At 42.4% G+C, this 23645-nt stretch overlaps 1 protein-coding gene across 5 annotated transcripts in view; it reads left to right on the top strand.

Annotated features, from left to right (window-relative positions):
• The window catches only part of LOC121350843 (CREB binding protein), a 94995-nt gene that overhangs the window by 37599 nt on the left and 33751 nt on the right, over positions 1–23645 (top strand). For all 5 annotated transcript variants that reach the window (XM_041462560.1, XM_041462558.1, XM_041462557.1 and 2 more), the window contains 9 exons: positions 921–1097; positions 10661–10910; positions 11543–11656; positions 18407–18649; positions 19273–19372; positions 19829–19975; positions 20430–20547; positions 23119–23311; positions 23421–23474. In XM_041462560.1, the coding sequence (XP_041318494.1) occupies positions 921–1097; positions 10661–10910; positions 11543–11656; positions 18407–18649; positions 19273–19372; positions 19829–19975; positions 20430–20547; positions 23119–23311; positions 23421–23474 (1396 nt within the window). The remainder of the gene's footprint in view (positions 1–920; positions 1098–10660; positions 10911–11542; positions 11657–18406; positions 18650–19272; positions 19373–19828; positions 19976–20429; positions 20548–23118; positions 23312–23420; positions 23475–23645) is intronic.

Here is a 23645-nt window from a genome sequence, read left to right as displayed (position 1 = left end):
CAAGGGACAGGATGAGAGGGAACGGCCTCAAGCTGTGCCAGGGGAGGTCCAGGTTGGACATCAGGAGGAATTTCTTCCCAGAAAGGGTGGTCAGGCATTGTAAGGGGCTGCCTAGGGGGGTGGTGGAATCCTCATCCCTGGAGGAGTCCAAGGAAAGCCTGGACATGGCACACAGGGCTCTGGGCTGGGTGGCAAGGTGTGATGGGTCCCAGGTTGGACTCAGTGGTCCTGGAGGTCTTTTCCAACCTCAGTGGTTCTGTGGTTCCAGTGGAGGAGATTTTACCATGGGGGAGACTCCTGCAGGCCAAGTGGCTCTTTGGGTGTACAATGTTCTCTCCAGTCATTCAGGGGGAGTTGAGTCTCTGTTTTCTAGTCTTGAGGAGTTCTTGGGGTGTCATTTATCAAGTTTGTCAGTCTTAGATGTCTTTTTGCTCAGACACTTCTCCTCGAGTACCAAAACATGAGTTGATAACCGTTTGCTCGATGCCTCTATATATTCCCCTCCCTTCCCATCTGTCTGTGTGCAAAGTCATGCTTTGTGCTCAGAATGCACAAAGTATCACAGGATTTGAAGTTTGTTTGCTCTTCTGAAGTTCCCGTAGCATTGGAAAAAGTCATTTCTATTCATGTGGATTGAGAAGGATGATCTTGTGTTTTCCTTTGATTTTGTAAGTTGAATTGCAAGACTTCAGCCCCACACAGCAGTGTGTATTTGTAAAACATATTTTTAGGATATATTTTAACTTGGTAAAAGTTGTGAAATTGTGAATTTAATACTGAGAATTTAATATTGAGAAACTTACACTGGAATTTGGTCCCTGCGAATGCAAAGACGGATATTTGACGTATGTTTGGATTTTTTTAATCTCCCTTTGGAATCACAAAAATTCTAATAATTTCATTCATTCATTCTTTTCCAGCTGGGAATGACAGGTAACACTACTCCCTTTGGGCAACCTTTCAGTCAAACTGGAGGGCAGCAGATGGGAGCTGCAGGAGTGAATCCTCAGTTGCCGAACAAGCCAGGCATGGCCAATAGTCTGTCTCCCTTCCCTGCCGACATCAAGAGTACTCCCGTCACCAGTGTGCCAAACATGGTGAGTTGTTCCTGCTGCTCCAGCATTCTTTACCTCTTCCTAGTGCTTTCTAAGTTCTTGGGTGACCCACCTCCTGCAACACTTTCAAATTACTTCTCCATGGTCATTTAAGCATCAGAGTTGTCCCGTGGTTCCTCATTTCTGCTCTGCAGTGTGTATATAAAACTTCTGTCCATTTTTATGCAGTGGTTATGCTTTCTCAAGGATCACAATTATAAAAAATGTATTGCTTCCTTTCATTTTGGCTGGTATATTTAGTTTTAAACCAGATTTTAAACCAGGACTCCTAATTGATACACAGGTTCTGTGTGTCAATTAGAATGTGTTGGGTACATCACCACCTTCCTGAAACTAAATAGTACCTCATATCCTTTGAAACTGATGTGGTAAACACCCCAGATCCTTCTCACTTTATATTGTGCCTGACTTGCATGTCACAAACTTGCAAGAACAGTTCTTACTAGGACACCTTGCAAGTTTATAGTATGATGTTTACCAGAGTTCTCTTTATAAAGTTAAATTAAATATTCCCATTTGTCTCAGGATGTTGCGTATTAATCAAACTGCTTGTGTTGTTTCTATGGAAACTCCAGATTGTTGCATTTTATATTCTTATACATGATAGCAGTTACTATAGAAACTTGTAAGACCTGCAAATTGCTTATTTTTTAATTTAAATCAAAAATTGCTATTTTTTGGCACAACCAATGCTTGCTGTTCCATCACTGTATTTGCTACCTGCCTGTCACTAATAAGCTCTGTATGAGAGGCAAGAGGATGCAATAAACTTCCTCTTTTCTCCTTATTTTAGAGAATCACTTCCTAATTTTCCTCCAGTTATGCTGTGAAATCTTTAATATCATCTGTCATTTACTGTTTATGAGTATGGAAGGGCGCTTATGACTGGATTAGCACCATGTTCAGAACACCACTGGCACTCATGCAGAATGTTTGTAAAAGACAATTTGCTGCATGACTACCCTTATTGTGTTAAGTGTTTGGATCAGGTGTAAAGCAAGTGAGTTATTGTCCTGATGGTGCAGAAAACCTGCAGATCTCCCCAAAATGCTGTATTCATCTCAGGGGCTGGGTGATCTTAAAGCCTAATTTTGTGCTCATTTAAAAGTCAGGTTTGGGAAAATCTAAGTCTTAATATACTCACTTATCAGTATAGGATGTAGTGGTCCATATTCAACTGGAATAAAAAAGGCATTTGCCATCAAGGCTTGTCAGGTGATGGGAGAGAAATAAAATCAAAAACTATTTTCTTTCTCCCATCTTTTCGAAGAGAAAGAGGAAAGTAAAGGAAACTTTCCCTGTAGTATCAATTGCAGTTTCAAAATGTCAAAAATACCAACTGAGAGAACAATCAGAACCGTCTGTCTTTGTTTCTCAGGTGTCAAAAGCTTTGCATGTCCAATATATCTTCTTTTCCCTCACACCACCACAGAGAGTAATGGGCATTTCAGCCAACAGACATTGGCACTGTGGAGCCCAAAGGTCTCAGCTCACGTGGGGGTTAGAGGCATGGTGGTCCTGACAGGGGTGTAACTTCAAAAACTGAATTTCCACCTAAACATTTTTACTGCAAAGTCAAGAACTTAAAAAGAAATGTCACACTTGTTAGAATTTAACCTTTGTTTGGCAGCAGTGGGTAAGGCAGTGTAATTATTTGGTAATAGCACATCCATGGCCATATGTTATTCCTTCCACAGGGACTTTGCTTTATTCAGTGAACAATATGAACAGAGCCCCTGGAAAGAGCACACAGTCAACATTCAGTTCTATTTTTGCAGCTCGGTGTGTAGCTGTGGGCATTGCTGGCTGAATGTTGTAATATATCTCACTTGGTCGTTCCAAATGCTCTTTCCTGTGACAGTCAGCACTGGAGAGGGTTTATGCTTTGGATTAGTTCATTTTCACAGCACCTCTCTCAGATAAAGATGTGTTGCCCCAGTTTTAAGCACAGAGGCACAAGGAGAGTAAGACTGGCAGAATCTGCTGACTCAGAACTTGAGGTTTGTAGGCTCTGGCTTGCTAAACCTTATTTGATACATAAGGCATTACCTAAGGGTAAAATAACATCCACAGCAGTTCCATGAGTTACAGAAACACACATCTAAGTGACATCTGTCACTCACATTGGGCAACCAAAATGTGACCCAAGTGGCTCCTGTGAAAAGCCGCTGGTGACAGAGGCAGGTCCCCAGAGCAGAGCTGCAATCCTGCCGTGTGTTCTTGCTGCAATCCCTTTGCCATTTCTGTGTCCTGGGTTGCTTTAGTCCCTGGAGATGATGGTTTATTTAATGTGCTTGGCCTGGAGACACGGCCTGTCCTGCTCCCTGAGGGAGGCAGCAGTGATGTGGAAAAGGCTATTGTGTTATGTTAACATCCATCAAAAATGAACTTGTAGGAGGGTCAGTTCAGACTTCATCCACTACAGCAAGTGAAAGACAACTGCACATTTAAAAAAATCAAAAAAAACCCATACAGGGTCCTTTGTGGGATGAGTGCAACCACATATCTTGCTAAACCAGCCCTCTATACTACCCTTATCTTAAAGGGCCCCCAAAGTACTATTCCATGTGAGAGACAGACCCACGTGAATGACAACAGTGGTGGTGTGTGGCCTGTGTGAGGCAGGAAACCAGATTGCAGCATGGCACTGAACACTGTGGTTACCACAGGGGATATTTAAACAAGAGAAGAGGAAGCAGAGAAGTGCAGCCATTGTCTGAGGACTCCTAAGTCCTGAAAACCAAAATATTTTTAAATACTCTTTTCAGTCTTTAGCCTTACACATTATATGTGTGCTGCAAAAGTAAAAGATTATTAAGTTTCTTAACCCACATTATTCTAATAATTACTGTGTGACACCCCTGTCCCCAGCAGTAACCAGGACTTTTCCCACTGCCAGGCATAACCCTTGCTGCCAGGAAAAATGTGCTGCAGCTGTGGATTTGGATTTCTGATCCAGATTCAGGCTACCACTCTCCCGAGAGCAGCACTCTCCCGTTCCCCCTGCCTGCCCAGCAAAGTGGGTCTCTGAAGTGTTAATTCACTGCAGCCCATGTTCCAGGCATGACCTTACACTACACCCTGAGAAGCACGTTTGGATTAATCTCTTTAATTAGAAAAGAAGAACAAACCTTATGCTATTAAAATGATTAAGAGGTCAGCATTAAGGTATTAATTTTCAGTGCCAGCAGGATGGATTGATTTTGTTTGTTTGTTTTGTTTTAATGGTGATGGGCAGAATGGGCAGCTTGAAAACTTAAGTGAAAGGCTTCTTTTCAAAAGAAAAATGTTGCTTCTGATGTTGGAAGTTTTAGTGACACATTGCTGAGCCTCAGTGCTGCTGAAATGGTTCTGCTGCAGGACTGGCAGTGCTGTGCTGGTGAGATCATGCACAATCCCTGGGCTGTGGACGCCAGCCACGCTCTGCTCTCAGACTCTCAGCATGGTGTGCAGCCAGTTTGGGAGCCAGCAGCCAGTTTGGGAGCCAGCAGCCTCTGGTTTTGATGTGTGCAGGCTCTGGGAGGAGCTGCTGGGGGGAGCCCTGTGAGGCTTTTCCATCAAGGCTGCTGAAGCTTTGTGCTCCCTGCAGTGCTGCCCGTTCCAAGGGTGGTGGTGGATGGTTCCTTCGTGGGCATACCAGTAAATCTGGTATTTCTGCATGGGTTAGGAGCACAATGGGGGAAGTTTGGCTTCCAGACACCAGAATGGTTTCACAGTTATCCCTATGACCAGCAGATGGAGTTGAGAGAATATTGCTTTTTGGGAGTGAAGGAAATAATTTTTCTTCAATTCTTGACTTAGAATTGGAGCAGCATATCTTCTCCTGTGCTTTTTCTCCCTGCTCATCTCTTGCTAAACTGCTCTCTGTTGTGTTCTTCTTTGTTTCTTTTTAAGTCCTATGGATTTCTGTAATAACAGATTTTGATCAGAAGACAGAAGAAGTGACTGGGGGGTGAGGATGTCTCAGGTGTGCCTTGCTGCAGACCTCTGAGGGAGAGGAAGAAAGCTTTTAAACTGGGAGGCCAGGTTTAATTAGAGCAAGTAGAACTGTAGGTACTTAAAATAGACAACTGGTGTTTTATTCTAGAGACCAGAAAGAAAAGGCTTTATGAAGAATCACTTAACTCTGGTGCCCTTCCAGGGGGGAAGGCCTGTGTTCTGACCCTTTCTGTGATTTTTCCTCTCTTGCAGCACAGCCACTCTCCTCTATCCCTGTGGAAAGGTCTGTGGCTCTTGCACTGGCAGCATGCTGAGTGTCTGCTTGCTGCTCTCTTCAGCATTCTCCCAGTCTCTGCTGGGCTTGCTGTCAGCTGTGCTCACCTTCCCTGTGCCTGCCCTGACCTCCACTCTGAAATTCAGTTTCTGTATCACAGGCAAAGCTCACTCCTTCCCTTCCTCAAGAAAATCCCACCTGATTTACAACAGTGGACAGCTGGGAAAAGGCTCTACTTAGGTCTAAAGGAGAAGATCTTAATAACCTGGAAACAAATCCAGCAGATGGTGTTCAGTGCCAGGGAAAGGACGTTGTTTTGTTGGGAGCAGAGCATCTCTGTCTTGCCCTAGTGCAGGAGTTCATCCTGGGGATGTGGATTGCTTTGAATGGTGGAATATTTTAGCTTTTGCATCATCTGTAAATACAGTGCCAGGCTGGCAAAAACTGACAAAGAGGAATTAATCTTTTCCCAGTGCTCTGGCCTGTATTCCACTCTCCCCTCCCCCATATGCAAATATGAGCAGTGGAGAGTATCCATTGCTGTGTCCTACCTTATTCCAGCAGCTGAGGTGCTCCATAGGCAGCACTCCAACAGCATGGCTTTCCTTCCCTTACAAACTTCTCATTTGTGCTTTATTCTTTTTTCTATTCAGGATTTGCTGTCAGGGGTTTTTAATGTTCCTCATTCCTCAGGCTGTTTTGTCCCCCATTAAAATAACGAGGTTTATGTAGGGTATATAACCCCTCAATATTTTGCTCAGGCAATTTCCTATATGTGAGAGCTGGCATCTGTCTACACCTTCCTGTATTTTGTCCCTTTTTTCTACTTTGAAACACTTCTTCAGTGTATGTTTCTTTGCATTTGCTGGTCCTGCAAACCAGAAAGATGAGATAAAAGTCCACAAGTGTATCCTTAAGAAAGATGCTTATCCAGCCTTGATGCCTAGCAGATTCAATGGCATAGAATTGAGACCTTTGCTGGTTTTAAAACAAAATTCCATTAGCAATTAAAAGTGAAGTGCGCTGACCAGCTCTTCAGGTTCTTTCTGTGGCCTGACCATAGGAGTCTTCCCACCTTTGACATTGCCATGGGGTTGCAGGTTCATTTGCCACCTTCGGATGTGGAAGGTGAAAGTTCAAAATGTTCCTGTTTACCCTTGACATGCAAACTCTGCCTTTATCCATGTCAGTGCCAAAGCTCTGAGATAAATCCTGAGCTCTAAACACTTTCTTCATGTTAAGACCACAGCCCCAAGCTGCTCCAGGGGAGGTTCAGGTCGGATGTCAGGAAGGATTTCTTCCCAGAGAGGTCTGTCAGGCACTGGAATTGGCTGCCCAGGGAGGTGGTGGAGTCCCCATCCCTGGAGGTGTTCAAGGGAGGCCTGGAGGTGGCACTCAGTGTTCTGGGCTGTTGATAAATTGGGGATTGGGCACAGGTTTGCTTTGATTATCTCAGAGGGCTCTTCCAACCTAAATGGTTCTGGGATGCTTGGATTCTGTTGGCTTTGTGTTCAGGAGCTGGATATCTTCCTGCCTCTCCTCATTTCCTAGAGCACTGCCGGTGCTGGGGTTGGTGCTATAGGCTGACATCACTTATCTCCCTCCAGACAGCAGGTTGGCCTTCTGAGGCTGTGTCCAGTTCAGGAAGCATCTTTTCCTCTCCTGTGGAGCCTTCTGCCCACCATTCAGACTCAGATTCTGATTCCTCCTGCTCCTTGGGTGAGGAAATGCAGCACTGCTGGGTTTTGAGGCACAAATGCAAATGTTTGTGCATGCAGTGCTCATCTCGGGCCATTTGTGCACGTGTGAGCCTCCAACCTCTGGGGCCAAAGCAGAGCCTGGTGTTCCTGGTGTCACAAGGATCCTTCCTGTTTGGATAGGACCAGGCTGCTCATTCCATGCTGAGAGTGACTCGTGGAAACCATCATCCATATGAACTGCAAAAAGTGTAAACAGGTTCTGTGTCACTTTCCCGGCGAAGCTCTGGTCATCAGGTGACTGCAGTGGGGAATGTCTTTGGCCTTGATGCCCCCAGTAGCTGCTGCCTGAGCTCTCCTTCAGTTTTGGGACAGAATGATGCTCCCTGGGCTCTACAGAGCTGGTTCAGCACTTACTAAAGCATTCCTGCAAACCCTGTGGGCAGGAAAGATGTTTTCCTGTTTTTCCTTGGAAAGATGTTTCTTACTAGAAAAGTATTGGGATACTCATTATTGGAGTTGCTCACACTGTGAAGACTTAATTCAGATAGAAATATTGCTAATTGAAAGTTCTATTTATATATATATATATGGCTAATTGAAGCATTTGCAGTTCATGTCTGTATCCACTTTGTGCTTGGTATTCCTTCTCTGGAAGGAGCCTTCAGGATCACACTTTTAAGCCTGTGGTTGGAAGGGAACTGAAGAAGTTTGGGGGTGTTTCACCTTAATGTACCCATGTGTGGGATTCATGGCAGTGGATTCTTAACCTCACTAAGGTCTGCTGTTGATTACAAACCTCTCTTCTAGAACTAAAAGGCATTTTTTAAATGCAGGATTTGTCCTCATACACTGAAAGTCACATTCTTCTATCAGGGAGAAGGAAAAAACATGGAAATAAGCAGAAATTACAGAAGTGTTTTAAAACCATAATGTTCTGTAGAGTGGAGATGAGGCAGAGTTCTGTATTGCATTGTTTACCTGCTGTAAGATTGCCACTGATGCTGAGATTGCTGCCTACTTTTCTAAGAAAAGGTACATAGTGTTCCATCTCAACAATGTTGAGTGTTTTTGACTATAAATACATAAAAACATGGAGAATTGCTGGTCACTTCAGTAAAGTAAAACCACCAGGGAACTTTGAGTCCATCCAAGTCCACAAGAACGAGATACTTGTGCATCTGTGCTGCCCAGACGTGCAGGAAGCTTTTGCCCTTCAGGATAGGGACAGGGCAGAACCATCTTCCTCTGTGAATGAGTTTCCATAATTTTAAAGGGTATTAATAGCTGCCTTACCCTATAGAAGTATGTATAACTCAGCTTCTAGAAAACTGATTATTGACTTTCCCATCTCTGTCAGAGGTTTTAGCAGATTTCCAACCCCTGATCCATTTGCTCTGTTGATGGTGGAGCAAGTGACAAAAGAAGCAAAATTATCTTTTTTGCCTTATCTGACTATTGAATCATTGATTTTAATTGTGGGTACAGAAGTGCCTGAACTTCCTGCTTCAGCAAGAACATTGTCAGTCAGTCAGGAGAAGCAAGCTGAAGAAGCTTTATATTCTGAGGGGTTTTTGTGCCTACCAGCAACACGCTGATCTGGAGTGAGACTGCTCTGGAGTGAGACTGCTTTGTTCTTCAAACCACTGATACTCTGCAATTCTGCTTTTTTTCATTACTCAATCTTCAAGTAACCCTCCTGGCTCAGGGCATCTGTGCTGATACAGCTGCAGTTGTGTCTGTTAACTGGAAGGGTAGTAACAAAAGGAGGACTTGGCTTGGGAAACAATTCTTTGACTGGGATGAAAGCATCGCGTCCAACAAGATTTTCTTTGGCATGATCCTTGTATTTTTCTGCAGATTAGCTGAACTAATTGTTTCCTATTTGTGACCTAAGAATTGTTTCAGCAAAACCTCTCTGCTGTATGGATTTGCTCACAGGAGAAATGGAAGACTGAATTTCAGCTGCATGCAGTGGGAGCAGATGTTCATGGGTTTCCTTCATTCACCCCCTTATTCCTTTCATTGTTCTTTCTCTTGAAAGTTCAAGACAAACAGATTCAGCAATTCCTCTTTGTCTAAGATTTATTGTAATCACTATCAAGTGGCAGAGTCTCCACTCCTTCCATCAAATACCAGACATGGTGTTTTCTACTTGATCTTGTGTGCTTCATTCCCCAGAAGAAAAGCAAGCTCCAAAACCTGATGTGCAGGGGCAAAGCTTGCTGCTGGAGTAGAAAGAACTTGTGCAGGGAACTTTGTGTTGATCTAAGAAAATTAGGATTTTGTAGACTGTGGAATTTCCTGGGGAATCCTCAAAGGTCAGAAGTAGAATGAGCTAGAAATGGTGTATGCTGACACTTAAACCTGATTTTCTTTAAATGTGGTACGCAGGCTGTAGTAGGCTGTAGGTTAGTAGTTCTACAGGCAGTAGTGAACTATTTCCTCTGTTACCTCCCCAGCATAACCCTAATGTTCCTATATTCTATTTAAAAGTGTTTTTCAGGTCTGGTTTTCCTTAGGTAGCTTGGAATTAGGTGAGCTTTCCTGTGGTAACCTGTTCTCACAGTGCATGATCAAATTGATTCTTGGGACAGTTGCTTGTTTGTCCATAAGATTAATTCGGGCTGCAAATCACAGGGATTGCAGCACTTTTACAGTCCCATATCTGTTCCTGCTAGGGGAGTCATTGCAGGCTGTGGATATGTTTAATTTTGAAAGTCAAGTTTCTACATTTGTCCGGGAAGATAGAAAAGCTGCCTGATCTGTGCTGAATAATTGACATGTTAAAGAGGCTGTTTCTCTTCTGCAGCGTTACGAGCTGTGCCTTAAACTGAAGAGCTCTGTGGGTTTGCAGCTGTCAGGCAGAGCTCAGGCCTTGGTGCAGATGTGTGTCCATAAAGAATGGGTGCTGGAAGTAAAACACTGGGTTTTAAAGCTGATAGAACCCAGTGTCACCCTGTGGTAGCTCTAGTTCTCTTCAGCAGCCATAATGCAACCCAGATTTAGGTGGCCCTTACTAGGAGAAAACTATATACAGCTTGCCCTGGGAGTTTTCTCTGTGGAAGGAATACCACTTGGAGACAAAAAGGATTAACTTAGGTTTGGAAAATCAGCTCTGCCTTTTGCTGTAATACATGGAGACAGTCATAGAATTTTCACTGTCTCTCCCATTGGACTTCTCTTTTTGTTAGGGACAAAGAGCTAGGATTGATATGTATGATAAATAATATAATATATCAAGTGTATGGTATGAAAATCTGACCTATAGTATGAAAATGTAGTAGTAAACAAGCTTGAATTCATAGAATCATAGAATGGTGTGGGTTGGAAGGGTCCTTAAAGAGTTCCACCTCTGAGCTCATGAGATAAGAGCTCATTGCTGTTGGAATTACGGTCTCTCTAATAAACAGTATTTTGAATGGCTCGTTATTTAAACTCTTGTTTGTGTAAGTGTTTTAACAGAGCGTTTAACTCTCAGTACACTGATGTTTGAGCATTAGAAATGTCCGAGAACACTACAGGGAGTGGTGCAATAACCCTTGTAGCTCAGTGAACTCTTGTGATACTCAAATCCTTGTACCAGATGAAGATGGCTCGCCGGCACAACGCTGAACTCTCCTTTTTTGTCTCAGTCCCAGATGCAAACCCAAGTCCAGCAAGTGGGAATTGTCCCCACGCAGGCCATGGCCACCGGGCCCACGGCAGACCCCGAGAAGCGCAAGCTGATCCAGCAGCAGCTGGTCTTGCTGCTCCACGCTCACAAGTGTCAGCGGCGCGAGCAGGCCAACGGCGAGGTGCGCGCCTGCGCCCTGCCGCACTGCCGCACCATGAAGAACGTCCTCAACCACATGACGCACTGCCAGGCTGGCAAGGCCTGCCAAGGTGAGCCCTCCCTGTCCCCAGCCTTGCTCTTCTCAGCCAGAGGGTCTCCTGTGCCTGGCACAAAGGAGTGTCAGCACTGGCTCTGTGGTTAAGCTGCTCCCAGCTCTGCCCGTTTAGAAAACAGAATGCAACGTTTGCTCGCCTCAAGTAGGGTGGTACCAGTACAGCCTTGCAAGCATTTTCTTCATCTCCTCTGTTGTAGTAAGAGTGAAATCCTCTGTGTCGTTGTCTTAAATTTCAGTACTAGTTCCCTTCATTTGCACTTGGATCGCAAGACATTTCAGTCCTGTTTAGTTATATGTACAGTATTGCAATATTTGCCTTTTGGAAGTAGGATGGTAGCAGTGTAGCCTTGCCATCATCCTTTTCATCTCTGTTGTATAAGGAGGGTGTAGTGTCCACCATGACTTTCTCTTAAATTGTAGGACTAGTTTCCTTCATTTGCTGGTGGATCACAAAAAAATTTACTTGTTTGTGGTTTTAGTATTGCTCGTGAAGGAGAAAGAGTAGAGCTACTCTAAAAATAAAATGGTTCAAAGCCAGTTGAAGAATAGAATTGCTCTAAAAAATGAAATAATTCAAAACCATTTAACCAAGGAGTGACTTTTAACTCTTGCTTTCCCTTGCTGCAGTTGCTCATTGTGCATCTTCGAGACAAATCATCTCCCACTGGAAGAATTGTACTCGGCACGACTGTCCCGTGTGCCTTCCTCTGAAAAATGCCAGTGACAAAAGAAACCAACAACGTGAGTATTTCTCTTACTGCTGTCACCATTAAAACTGTTAAACTAAAGTTGATCATGTGTGCAATGGAGGAATAAACTCTTGACAGTGTCCTAACAAACTTAGTAGCTGTTAACAATCTTGTACAAGGATAAATATACCAGTGAATTTCCATTTCTGATCATTGAATGCAATTTATTACTTAAATACAGTAATACTTAAATACATAAATGGACTTAAATACAAAATAACTGGGAAGTCTGAGCTCAAGCACACATTTTTCTAAAGGGTGTGGCAACTTCTAACTGGTGTTCCGTTGTGAGGCAGGTCAATAGATTCCAGTTATGAAGCAGTTTTGGATGTAGGTGGGGGCTTGGAGAGCACATATTGCTGCTAAAAATAACTTAAATCAAAAGGCTAATGATTTAAAATAATCAAAAATGTTTGGAAAAATAATTCTCTCATGTAAAAAGGTCTGGGTGTCTTAATCATTAAGTGTATTTAGCACTGGTATAGATTAGCTGTAGTTCCGCAAATCATGCCTGGTTTTTATAATAGCTGAGCTGTTACTGATCCTTGGGGCCAGTCCATTTGTAGTTTATTTCTTCTTCCCTCTTGCTCTGAAAAATAAAATTCTGAACTTATATTGGTAGGTTTGATTCTCATCAAGTCCTTTGAAAAGATGCCAGGGTGGAACATTTTACAGCATCGATGTAAAGTTCTAGAAGTCTTAAGTAATGTTATGCCTAAGTATATTTAAATAAAGGCTAAGAAGTGGAAAATAGCTGCAGAACTTGCAAAGCTTGTGCACTGGAATTGGATTGGAAGCATTCTGCTAATTTCCAGCTAAGCTGAGACTGCAGTGTGGAGCACCAGTCAACCTTGGAGGATGGAGAACTGCTCCTAGGTTAGGTGGGATTAAGGCAGGGGGGAGAGTAGCTGCTAAAACTACCCATTGCTAAAATTATCCATTGAGCGTGTTCTCTTTATGGTTTAAGGAGAGGTTTTTCTCCTCCAAAACTGAAAAAAATTAAACTATAGCTACTTGGAGGTGAGGATTTTGTTTCCATTTTACCAAACTTCTCCATGGTAAACAAGATAAATCTTGTGATTTGGAAGTAGTAATTTGTTGCAAGTGATTACTTGTTTGACCCTCGAAAAATGTGTTGAAAGCTTTGGTTTTTAATATGACATGGTCCATTTGTGCTTAACATCCTTATTACACAGTTGTTATCAAAGTGCTAACAACATCTACCAGAACAGAATTGTATTTTTCAATACAAGCTGCTGGCAAAAAGTAGTTTGTGCACTATTTGTTTGGTTGCTCATACAGCTGATCATAAGAGAACAAAAACTGGAACATAAACAAGCCTTAAAAATAATTTTGCTATGGGATCAAATATGGCATTGTCTCACTCTAACAGAATTATAGTGGGTAAGTGTAGAATTTGTCTCTCTTGTTGCATATGGAGGGAGATAAATATGAAATCTCCTTCTCCTATTCAGTTAATCAATAATCCAGTGGTGCAGGGTTCTTTGTTCTGGATTATGTCTCTGAGTCATACACATAACACCTCATGGTTTGTTGGGAGGTGAAAGAGGAACACTAAAAGTACTTGTTTAGCTGTATCATAAAAGGTACCCCTTTTTGTGCATTCAGAAAGGTTTGTGAAATGATTTACATTGGTATGTGCATTTTTAAATGTTGTGCCTGATCAGGTGAATACTAACCAAAGTTGGGTTAGTTTTAGACTGGAAGAAAATGTTGTCTCTTAAGAGTAAATCATAGTAGCTTCTACTAAGGAGGGAGGGGGAGGGAGTCTGTGTTTGGCAGAATACAGGGAACGTTCAGAAAGGGAAAAAGGAATGAGGAGTGTAATGATCCTCCTCCTATTGTGAGGCTGCCTTCCCTACATAGAGCCCAGAGCCCTCCTTCCTGGGCCCATCCCTGTTTTCCTGTTGTTATTTCAGTCCTGGTGTGGCCATGCTGGGCTTTCAAGAAGCTGCTGCAAAGGGTGCCCACCTTTTAGAACGTTCTGCAGTTGAGCACTGCTGAGCCATTGCAAAGTGATCCCTCATTTCCATGCACAGTCATTCCTGTGCTTTTGTAGCTTTCTGTTCCTACTCCTTGGGGATCTGTAAGTCCTGGAAAGTCCTGGGGTTTAGGTTAATGCCATGGAGCTGTTTCTGTGCAGGTCTTTTAGTGTTGGGATTTTTTGCAAAGAACATTGTACCAGGTTTCCTTTGTATTATCTTTTTTATTTATTTTAAAGCTCTCTTGAACTATATTTTACTATAATGATTGATAGTGACCTGACTTGTTAATAGGACATATTGGGACAAATTTAAAATTCTTTCTGTTCCATATGGTTCTTAGTGTGTCCCATGTACCTCTGAGGGGGCAGGGGAAACTGGAAAACAAATACTATTTTGCACATGGTAAAACATTTAGCTTTTCTTTTGAATAAGCAGGTGAATCCTGTGTTTTGAAGTAATGGCTTGAAATTTGGTTGAAGTATTTTGGGGTTGAAAGCTTTTTTTTGTTAGGAAGTTCTTCTTGCTCCCTGCTGGGCCCAACACAATATGAGTTACAAACTTTTGCAAACAGTTGTTGATATATTTCCTAGTTTTGTAGCTTTGTCAGTTATTTTTTTTAAGATCCATCTTGTCATCCACTTGCTTGAGCTCCTTAATTCTTCCATTCCTAGCCTGGGCAGGTGTGTTTTGCCACAGCTCCTGGATCTGCTCCCATTTGAAGTGTCCTGGGCCATCCCCGTGCAGCACTTGATGTGCATCATTCCAGGATCAAGGGACCCTGGAAAACCCCTGGGATCCACACTCAGATGTGTGAGACTGGAAAGGGGAGTTGTGAACTTGGAGCTGATCTTCTCTGCAACTTTCCTTGTAGGAAAATTTTAAATAAAATGCAGCAAGGAGAGAGCTGGATTAAGAAAGATGAAACTCAAGATAACTAATCTTCACCTAAAAGTATGATTTTAGAGAAAACACCATAAATTCTGGTATATGTCAAGTCAGGGATGAAGGAGCAGGAATCAGATGAGGGAAATGGAAGCAGGGACCATGATCTAGCTGGCTGATGTAGCAGGTTTTGAGAACAGGCAGAACATGGAGGAGAACCTGGATGTGGAGCATTTGGGAGCCAATCCTTTGCAGAGGAGGAAGGAGTGACTGCATCCATGCACAGGGAAATGTGTCCAGGAGGAGGAGCAACTTCTTCAGTGGAGTCTTTTTCCTGTGAAAACAAAATGAAATCCAGCTTGTTCAAGTCTTACTGTCAGTGACTGTAAGATCTACAAACAAAACATGTCTCTTGTTTTTTCAATTGCTGGAAATCATATAATGGTGACCCATCAGTTATCCCATGGAGCCACATGGTGGATAATAGTCCATGGACTAAGGAGTTCACTGATGACTGATCCAGTGCTGTACCGAAGGCTTAACTTAAATAAAAATTAAAATGACATTGGCAGTGAAGTTTGAAACTGACACTTCCTGCTTCGAGTTCCTCATAAAATCTTTACCCCATGATTTGATTTAAGATACAGCCTTTAATTAAATGATTGTGTGCGTTTAACTTCGTATACCTGCCTGATTCTGAGGGCAGGACAGGCTTGTGCTGAGGTGAGTCAAGGGCACCAGCACAAATTGTGCTCCAGCCACTGTGGGACATGCAGAGTGAGGAACAGGACAGGACAAGTCTCAATTAAAGAATTCAAAAGCAAATTCAAACATTTAAACCAGTGTGGCTAAATTTAAATCAGCTCATGGCTTGTTGTCTGAGGTGATGAGACAGAGTTGCTGAAGGATTTTGGTTGAACAATTGCCAGCTGTTTCTAACAGACAATTCTGTCTCAAATGCTACTTTCTTTTTGCATCTTAATTATTAGTATTATCTTCTTTCTAGCTTATTGATCTAATCTTTAGAGTTTAGGAATTTAAAATCCTCAGAAATGGTTTAACATGTTCACTGGACTGTTAGAGGAGTGCTGGGCATTCATACTTAAAATAGCACTAGGGATCTCTGCTTAAAATAAATTTAATTAGCTGGAGGGGCTCCCCTCTAGAAGACATGAGTGCAGTGTCATTAAACAGCACTACTTGAGACAGGAATCCTGCAGGTGAGCTGCTCTTTGATGGTTTTGGTGCCTTCTGGGTCATTGGGATGTCACTGGGGTGCTCAGGAAGTTCTGGGGCTGCTTAACGTGTGCTTGTTTGAACCTTCCCTCCTCAGGTACATAAACAGCAGTGACACTGGGGCACACAGAGCCAGTTGTCTTTACAGCATTTAGAGAGTGAATTACAGAGCTCACTTCACTCTTGTAACTTCTGTCATGGGCTCCTCAAAGTCTGAAGCACCAGTTAAGAAAAGTAAATTGCAGTAACATTGCTTCACATAGCAGTGGCCTAATGTGTTTGTTCCAGGGCTGTATTTATTTTAGTTGACTTTATTTCCTGCAGTATCTGCCACGGAAGGGACAGCATTTGCACTTGGGTCTCTCCAGAGTGGAAATTTAATGCCTCCATTTTCTTGTTTGACAGATAATGTCATGCCTTCATATAAAACCAGTGAACAAGCAGATAAAAAAAACTCCTTCAAAACCAGATTCCTGATCTTGGGAAATACTCAGAACAGGATCTTGCTGAGTTGTGAATTGTAGAAAAGCTGAGGCCAAAGAGTCTAAAACTGTTCTAACACAAGGGCTGAACTTTGTAGTGACTGATGCTGCTGCCAAAGCTCAGCCCAGAGCCGTGCCTGGAGGTGCTGAACCTGTCCAAGCGAGCTCCAAGCCAAGCTTGTCTCAGACAATCAGTGGGTTTTCCCCAGGAGAATGTGAGGGGTGTGGAAGGCTGGGCTCTCCTCAGTGGGGTGGCCAGAAGCCTTTCCATGCTTCCCAAACACTGGCACCACCTGTGGGCATTCTGCCATCTCCACACTTCCAGCACTGAAAGCAGATTGGGGACGGGGGGGGGTGGGGTTGGGTTGTCCTAATTTTTCTGGTGGGCTATCATCCTCTAACAAGCTGGAATTCTTATTAGCTCCTGAATCAATCTGTGCTGTGACAGCAGCCTCTGAAGCCTTTTGAATTCCAGGGTGCCACAACTTTTGTGCTATTTATCCTTCCTATTCCTTGGCTTGCAGTGGTGTAAGGCATCTTTCTCCTGACTGTGTGATTCCAGAGTACTACATGCAAGTCCAGTGAGGAATTCATAGAGTTGCTCTTTAATATGTCTTTTTTTTTTAATTAAGCTGATAGGATCTTAATCAGCTTCTGCCTTTGTTTTTAAATTCTCTTGGATGTGATCAGTGAGTTCAAAAGTTATTGTGAGTGTGTCCACAGAGTGTAAATATACATAAGCCTTAATTTCCGTGGTAATCCCAGCATTTAAAATACTGTGGATTGTCCTTTGGGGGGAAAAAGGATGTTTTTTGTAGGGCTGCTTATTCAGGAGAGGGAGATATCTGAGTTTATTTATTTGTAGTTCTTTGGCAAATGAGATCAAATTGATTTCTCATCTGGAGAGGGAAAAGTCTGGACTCTGCAATGTGTGTGTTTTCTCTTGGGTGGAAGCTGGAAGCCTGTGTATCTCTTTCAGTGATTCAGTTTCCACAGTGGGTAAGGATTTAAGAAAGCCTGGATAATGCTGTTAATGTCTCAGAAGGCTTGTTTTCATGACTTTTTTATCTAACCACGTGCCCTTACTAATATTTCAATAAAACAGTTATTGTTGCCTATATTAAGAGCCATTACTGTTGCTAAGTTTAGTTCACACATTTGTAATGCACATTACTTATTTAATTACTTGAGGGGGGAAAATGTGAAGGAAGTGTTACTTCTACCAGAGTCCTGATTATCAAAATGCAGTGTCTCTGTGCTGAGGGTTGTACTCCATGGGTCACTCACTAGGGAACATGGAATTACTTAGAATGGCAGCTAAAATGAGAACCAGAATGCAAAATTTTGCTCTCTTCTGGATCAAGTAAATACTGCTTTTCCCTGTTGTTTCCATTTTCTGTCTACAATGAAAATGACTCTTCCACACATCTGTATGGTTGGAAAGGTTGGTTGGTTGTGGTAGCCATATAGGTTAATGAATACCTAAATATCATCTAAATTATTTACCAGGGTTCAACCCCTTACTGACTCTACAACTTATTTTAGATTTAGCCAGTACAATCTAAGACTCCTCAGGGCTTTTCATATCTCTGAGTAACTTGGGATTTAAGGTAATTTGGCCTTCAGAGGATTCATCTGGTGACTGCTCGCAATGAAAATTTCTACCAACAGATCTTCAGTATTACCTTTGTGTCCAAGGACACAGTGTTTCTGCTGAACTCAGGATCTCTGTTCTGGAGCCAAATATTTTGACCTAAAATGGTATTGATGGGAAAGAGGGAAGTAGAGGAATTAAATTTTTTCCCCCTTAGTTTACTGTCCCCAAGCATGAAAATCCTATTTAGCCTTGTATAGGAGCCTGTACTATATATCTATTACAAGTAATTATGGGTTTATCTGCCTGAAATTTACAGCACTTCTCTTTAGACTGCATGGATTAATAGCCAGGGTGGGTTCTGTCCTGTAGAATCAAAGGCTGAGTTTTCCCACTTGGCATCTCGGGTGTTGTTCTGTCCTCTGGCAGAAAAAGATCTGTATCATAGAATATGTGCATGTTCTGGTGACTCTTGGCATGACTGGTTTTACTCCTTATCCCATTGAGTTTTAATTTTCTCTTATCCTTTCTCTCCTCTGTAGCCCTTTTAGGGTCTCCAGCTGGTGGGATCCAGAATTCCATCGGTTCTGTTGGCACGGGCCAGCAGAACACTCCAGCACTAAGTAATCCCAACCCAATTGACCCCAGCTCCATGCAACGAGCCTACGCTGCCCTGGGGCTGCCATATGGCAACCAGCCTCAAACACAGCTGCAGCCCCAGGTCCAAGGCCAGCAGCCAGCACAGCCTCAGGCTCACCAGCAAATGAGGACCATTAATGCACTGGGTAGGTGGAGAAAAGACCAAGTCAAAAAAGAGTTAAAATAACTGATCTTGAATTTTTAGGACAGTCTGGTATTTTGTTTGGTCACAGTAGTGACTGTCTGTTCATGTTGTTTAGTAAGTTAAAAATACGCTCTTTATATCCACTACTATTCATTTACATTTGAATTTTAGAAAGTTTTGAATGTAGCGCTTTTGACAAATAGCAGGAGTTTTAGTTTCTGTTAAGATATAGCCCATAGCTCATTCTCTGAGGTGATGAGACAGAATTTCTGCAGGATTTTGGTTTAACAATTGTTCCCTGTTCTAACAGACAATTCTGTCTCAAATACTTTTGGGTTTTTTTGCATCTTAATTGCTACTATTACCTTCTTTATAGCTTATTGATCTCATCTTAAGAGTTTATGAATTTAAAATTTTAATGGACTCATTTTTGTAGTTCAGACTGAAAGGAACTTGGTTCCATAAATAGCCTTGTATGTGCAGCACAGCAGGTATTGTTATAAAAATACTTCACCTGATAAATTGCTTCTTTTGTTAGCCATGTGGGTCAGTAAAGTGCAGTTTTGTCATATTATTGTCAAAATTGTGAACTGTATACCAATGATGTTTAATTTTGTCCCAAAGGAGCCAACCAGATGAACCTTCCCACAGGAGGAATAGCAACAGACCAGCAACCGGGTCTAATTTCTGAAACTGCTCTTCCAACATCCCTTGGGACAAATAAGTAATGCACACATTTTCATTCTTGCTCAATTAAACATTTATTTCCATGCTTGTGAACGTAAATAAGAGCATACTTTTAAAACTGATTGTATTGGCATGGAGATGGACGTGTCCAGCTCTGCTCTCTCTCCTCTTTCAGTTCCAGAGCTGCCACTTTGTGCCTCCTGAGAGCCCCACAATATTTACTGCTTTTAAATGAAGTCCCAAAGGAAGATTATTTTGTATTTTTAAGTTTATAGTTGTGATTCTTTGCCATTCACACTGTGAATGTGTCTTGTAAACTCCGGAGCTTTGCTGCTTCAGGGGTTGCAGTTTGTTGATGCCAGAATTTCATTTAAGAGAATGTTTGATGCAATAGCTAAAAGTGATGAAAGCAACAACTCAAAAATTACTTCAGGCATCAAACCTATAACAAAACTCTGCATTCTGGTACTCTAACAGTCCCTTTTCATTTTAGCCCACTAATGAATGATGGCACAAACTCTGGCAATGTTGGAAACCTCAGCTCAATGCCAACGGCTGCACCTCCTTCGAGTACCGGGGTAAGGAAAGCATGGCATGAACATGTCACTCAGGACCTGCGCAATCATTTAGTGCATAAACTGTAAGTATTCACCAAGGCTGCCTTTTTCCTCAATGTTTTTAAAGAATTTCAATACAGTAGTTCTGCTATTGAGCTGAAAAGAAAGTTAACAGTAGTGGTTCTCAGGTGCTGGGCCACTCAGGATGGGTTGTTACCTTTAATCCTCCTCCTTCAGTTTGTTCTTCGTGCTCATTAGGGAGTGGGCATGGAATTAGTAAATTTGCTAGTAAATTTTGCTCTGCTGTGGTGAACAGTTATTTAGACTTCAGATTGTTAAACCTCACTTTATTTTCATCATTTGATTTGTTTTAATCCTGTGAGAAATAGTAAAATACTATTTTTTTAACCATTTTGATATGTTTTTACATATCTGGTGTGTAAGGAAAGATCCAGGGTGATTATCATAAAGCTGTATACTGATTTTGGGGTTTTTTTCTGAAGATCTTTTTCTATTATTGTTGCTCTGTCCTTGCAGTGTCCAAGCCATCTTCCCCACTCCTGATCCAGCAGCACTGAAGGATCGCCGCATGGAGAACTTGGTGGCTTATGCCAGGAAAGTGGAAGGAGATATGTATGAATCTGCTAATAGTAGGGTATGTTGCTTCCATCCAGCTTGTGAAAGAACAGTAGTATCACAAACCTTACAAGTGTAAAGAAAGCCCCAGAGAATCATTTCACTGCCCTTTTCATGAGGAAGGCCGTGCTTTCAGTCTGTGACTGTGTTTGTGTAGTCCCAAGCCATGTGATTCATGTCACTCCAAGCTAATTCACCTCTCAGCTCTAGACACCACCTCCATCCCTACTTGCATCCTCCTGAAGTGCAACAAGCTTGGAGCACAGCTTGCAGTTCTTGATGCTTCCCTTTCTGACTGCCTCCCTTTTTGCAAGTCTGTGCAAGCAGTAGTTTTAAATTTTTCTTAATGCCTCTTTACCACTGGAGGCTTTCTCTAGGACCCAGTGCTCTTCCAGTGCTTACCTTCCACCTGTACTGATGGAAATAATTCTCCTCTACTCTGCAGCACCAGGAGTGGTTGGGCTAAGACATAAGAAGTCAGTTTAGCTTCTTTGTGGATGGGATAAAAAACAGAATTCCTGTTGTAGTTCACCATTTTTGCTCTGTCTGCACAGAGATGTCAGCTCAAATCTCTCTTACTTGAAGGGAGCGAACCCCTGTTGACTGACAGGCTGAAGATATGACATGGTGTTAATTCTACCCTAAAGGAACTACTCCCTGCAAGTTTTCATTGGGAAAAGACAACAATATTAGTGCCGGTAGTAACAGCCAGCAAGATCCTTCCTGATCAGAAGCTTGAGATCCTTTCTTAAACAAGGGAGGAGCATCTAAAGAGAGCAGTTAGTGGCATTTCAGGTGATCATCAGATGATCCAGTCAGGCACTTCTGCCTCTCTCAGCCCACCTGCCAGGAGAGCTGGAGGTGGAAATGTAGGTTTTATTTCCTAGGAGCAGATAGGCAGTGGCCATTCTCGCAGTGCTGCTGTGTCAGTGCTGATCAGTAACCACATTGTATCCTCCTTGTAGCTACCAAAAGGTTGTTTGCAAGGAAGACTTGGGTGTGCTCAGCTGTGGTTACCCTGGCAGCTTTGGAGACCAATTTTAGGTAGAAGGAGGATTTCATGGTCACACCTGGCTGTCTAAATACCTTCTCAGCAAGGATGAGCATAGCAAACTCCTGATTGTAAAATTAAATGCCTTCTGACAGACAAACACCCAGAAGTATCTTCTCCTCATCCCTCAAAACAGCTGTCAGAGCCTCCTGGCCAGAAGTTTCTGTTATTGGAATTCATCTAATGTATTTGGCTCCAAGCAGCAAACTTGGAAGAAGGGAGTAATTCAGAATGTGTTAACGATGCCATGAGGAATTACATCCTTCTTTTTGAGGAGCTCCCGTTCTACTTCGACACTGAAAAACATATTAGTAAAAGGCATCATTGTAAGGAGTTTAATGCTGTTCTAGCAGTGTGTGCTCCTTGTGAACACGGTTTTTGCAGGGATCTTTGCAGTGGGAAAGCAGCACAATATTAAATTTACAAATAGGAGCTTACAACTGAAGTGGCTTGAGGAGGGGAGGGGCTGTGAAGCTTTTAAACTGGACAGCAGAAAGTGTCTGCACTGATTTTTGAGAAACTCTGAGGAGAGAAGTGACCTGAAAAACAAAGCTTTATATTGCATGACTGGACTTCCTTACCAAGGCTGCTGAGGAATAAATATCTCATATTAAGTTTTTGGAAATGATTTAAATCCTGCTGTAATAACTAATTCTGGTTTTGATGAATATTGAATGAAAACAAAACAATTCATGGGCACTCAATCTGTGCTCCATGTAACCCTGGGTTCTAAGAGCGTGGTGGCCTCACAAATAAAATGTAGCCTTGAGGGTTTGTGGCATTTTTTTGCCTTTAACAGGTGCATAATCACTTGGCAGATGTGTGTCCAGCAATTCCTGACAAGCAAAATTGTCTATGTGGTGTGCACTGTGATTGTCTTATTGGATCTGTTGTCAGTGTGGGTTGAGTTAAATGGATTTTTCATCTTGTACAGCTGTAGTGTTTACTTGTCTCTGCCTGTGGACTATTTTTCTCTGAATTTTCTCCATTCCTTGGAGGTTTTGTCTGGTTTTGTTTATCCCTTGCCATGATTGTTGATAGACTCTTAGGAAAAGAGCAGTTCCTTTCTTTATGTAAAAATTGATCTGTCCTTTACATCTGTCTCCTGAAAGTTTATTCAGTGTAACACTGTGCCGGGAATATCTTTTTCTTTTGTCTGTGGATTAGTGGAAATGTTCATTATGAAAATAACACTGAAAAATCATTAACACCTAGAAACTAAATCACAGCTTCCTGGGTTTTGCTGAAGTAACAGAGAACCTCCAGCCTTCTCCTTTGTCTGTTAATTTACTCAGAGTATAGGTATGCAGGGTAGCCATAAACAAGTGTAATTTCTGGAAGCTTTTTTTTCCCTTTTCTGCATTGAAGCAGAAAAGGCTGTCTTAATTTACAGAATTCTGAAAATAAATATTTCTTTTTCAATTAGGCAGGTGTATACATTAAAAAACAAAACAAACCCAACCCAAAACCAGATGATGGTATTTAGGTAGACTGAATGAGTTTTGCTGCTGCTGATTACTCTTTATTTTTCCCTTTTAGGATGAATACTATCATTTATTAGCAGAGAAAATCTATAAGATCCAAAAGGAGCTGGAAGAGAAGAGGAGGTCTCGTCTCCATAAACAAGGGATGCTGGGGAACCAAGCAGCCTTACAGACCCCCGGGCCCCAGCCCCCAGGGATTCCCCAGGTGGCTGCTGCCATGGGCCAGGCACAGCCCGTCAGGCCACCCAGTAAGTGCTGCTGGAGCTGCCTCTGCTTCTCAGGAGTCTTTGGACTCCAGTTAATCCTGAGGCTGTGTTTAAAACTGGTTTTGCTGACCTTTCTTGTGTTGTGTTGCAGATGGGCCTATGTCCATGCCAACCGTGCCTATCAGTCGTATGCAGGTTTCTCAAGGTATCTTTTCCTCTCTAATTGCAATTTGTGGGTTCAAAATAATTGTTGGAGGGGAGAGGTGATCTTATGTTGGGGTTTTTTGGTGTTGGGAGGGAGGAGCTACAGGGGCTGCCTTTTTATCAGCACCATTCTTTGGTGGTGCTCTGTGTGTCAGCGCAGTGTTAACAATAT

This window comes from Pyrgilauda ruficollis, unplaced genomic scaffold, assembly GCF_017590135.1.
Source record: "Pyrgilauda ruficollis isolate IOZ18807 unplaced genomic scaffold, ASM1759013v1 scaffold16, whole genome shotgun sequence".
In the NCBI taxonomy this organism is placed as follows: domain Eukaryota; kingdom Metazoa; phylum Chordata; class Aves; order Passeriformes; family Passeridae; genus Pyrgilauda; species Pyrgilauda ruficollis.
This window is presented reverse-complemented; position numbering and strand designations above follow the sequence as displayed.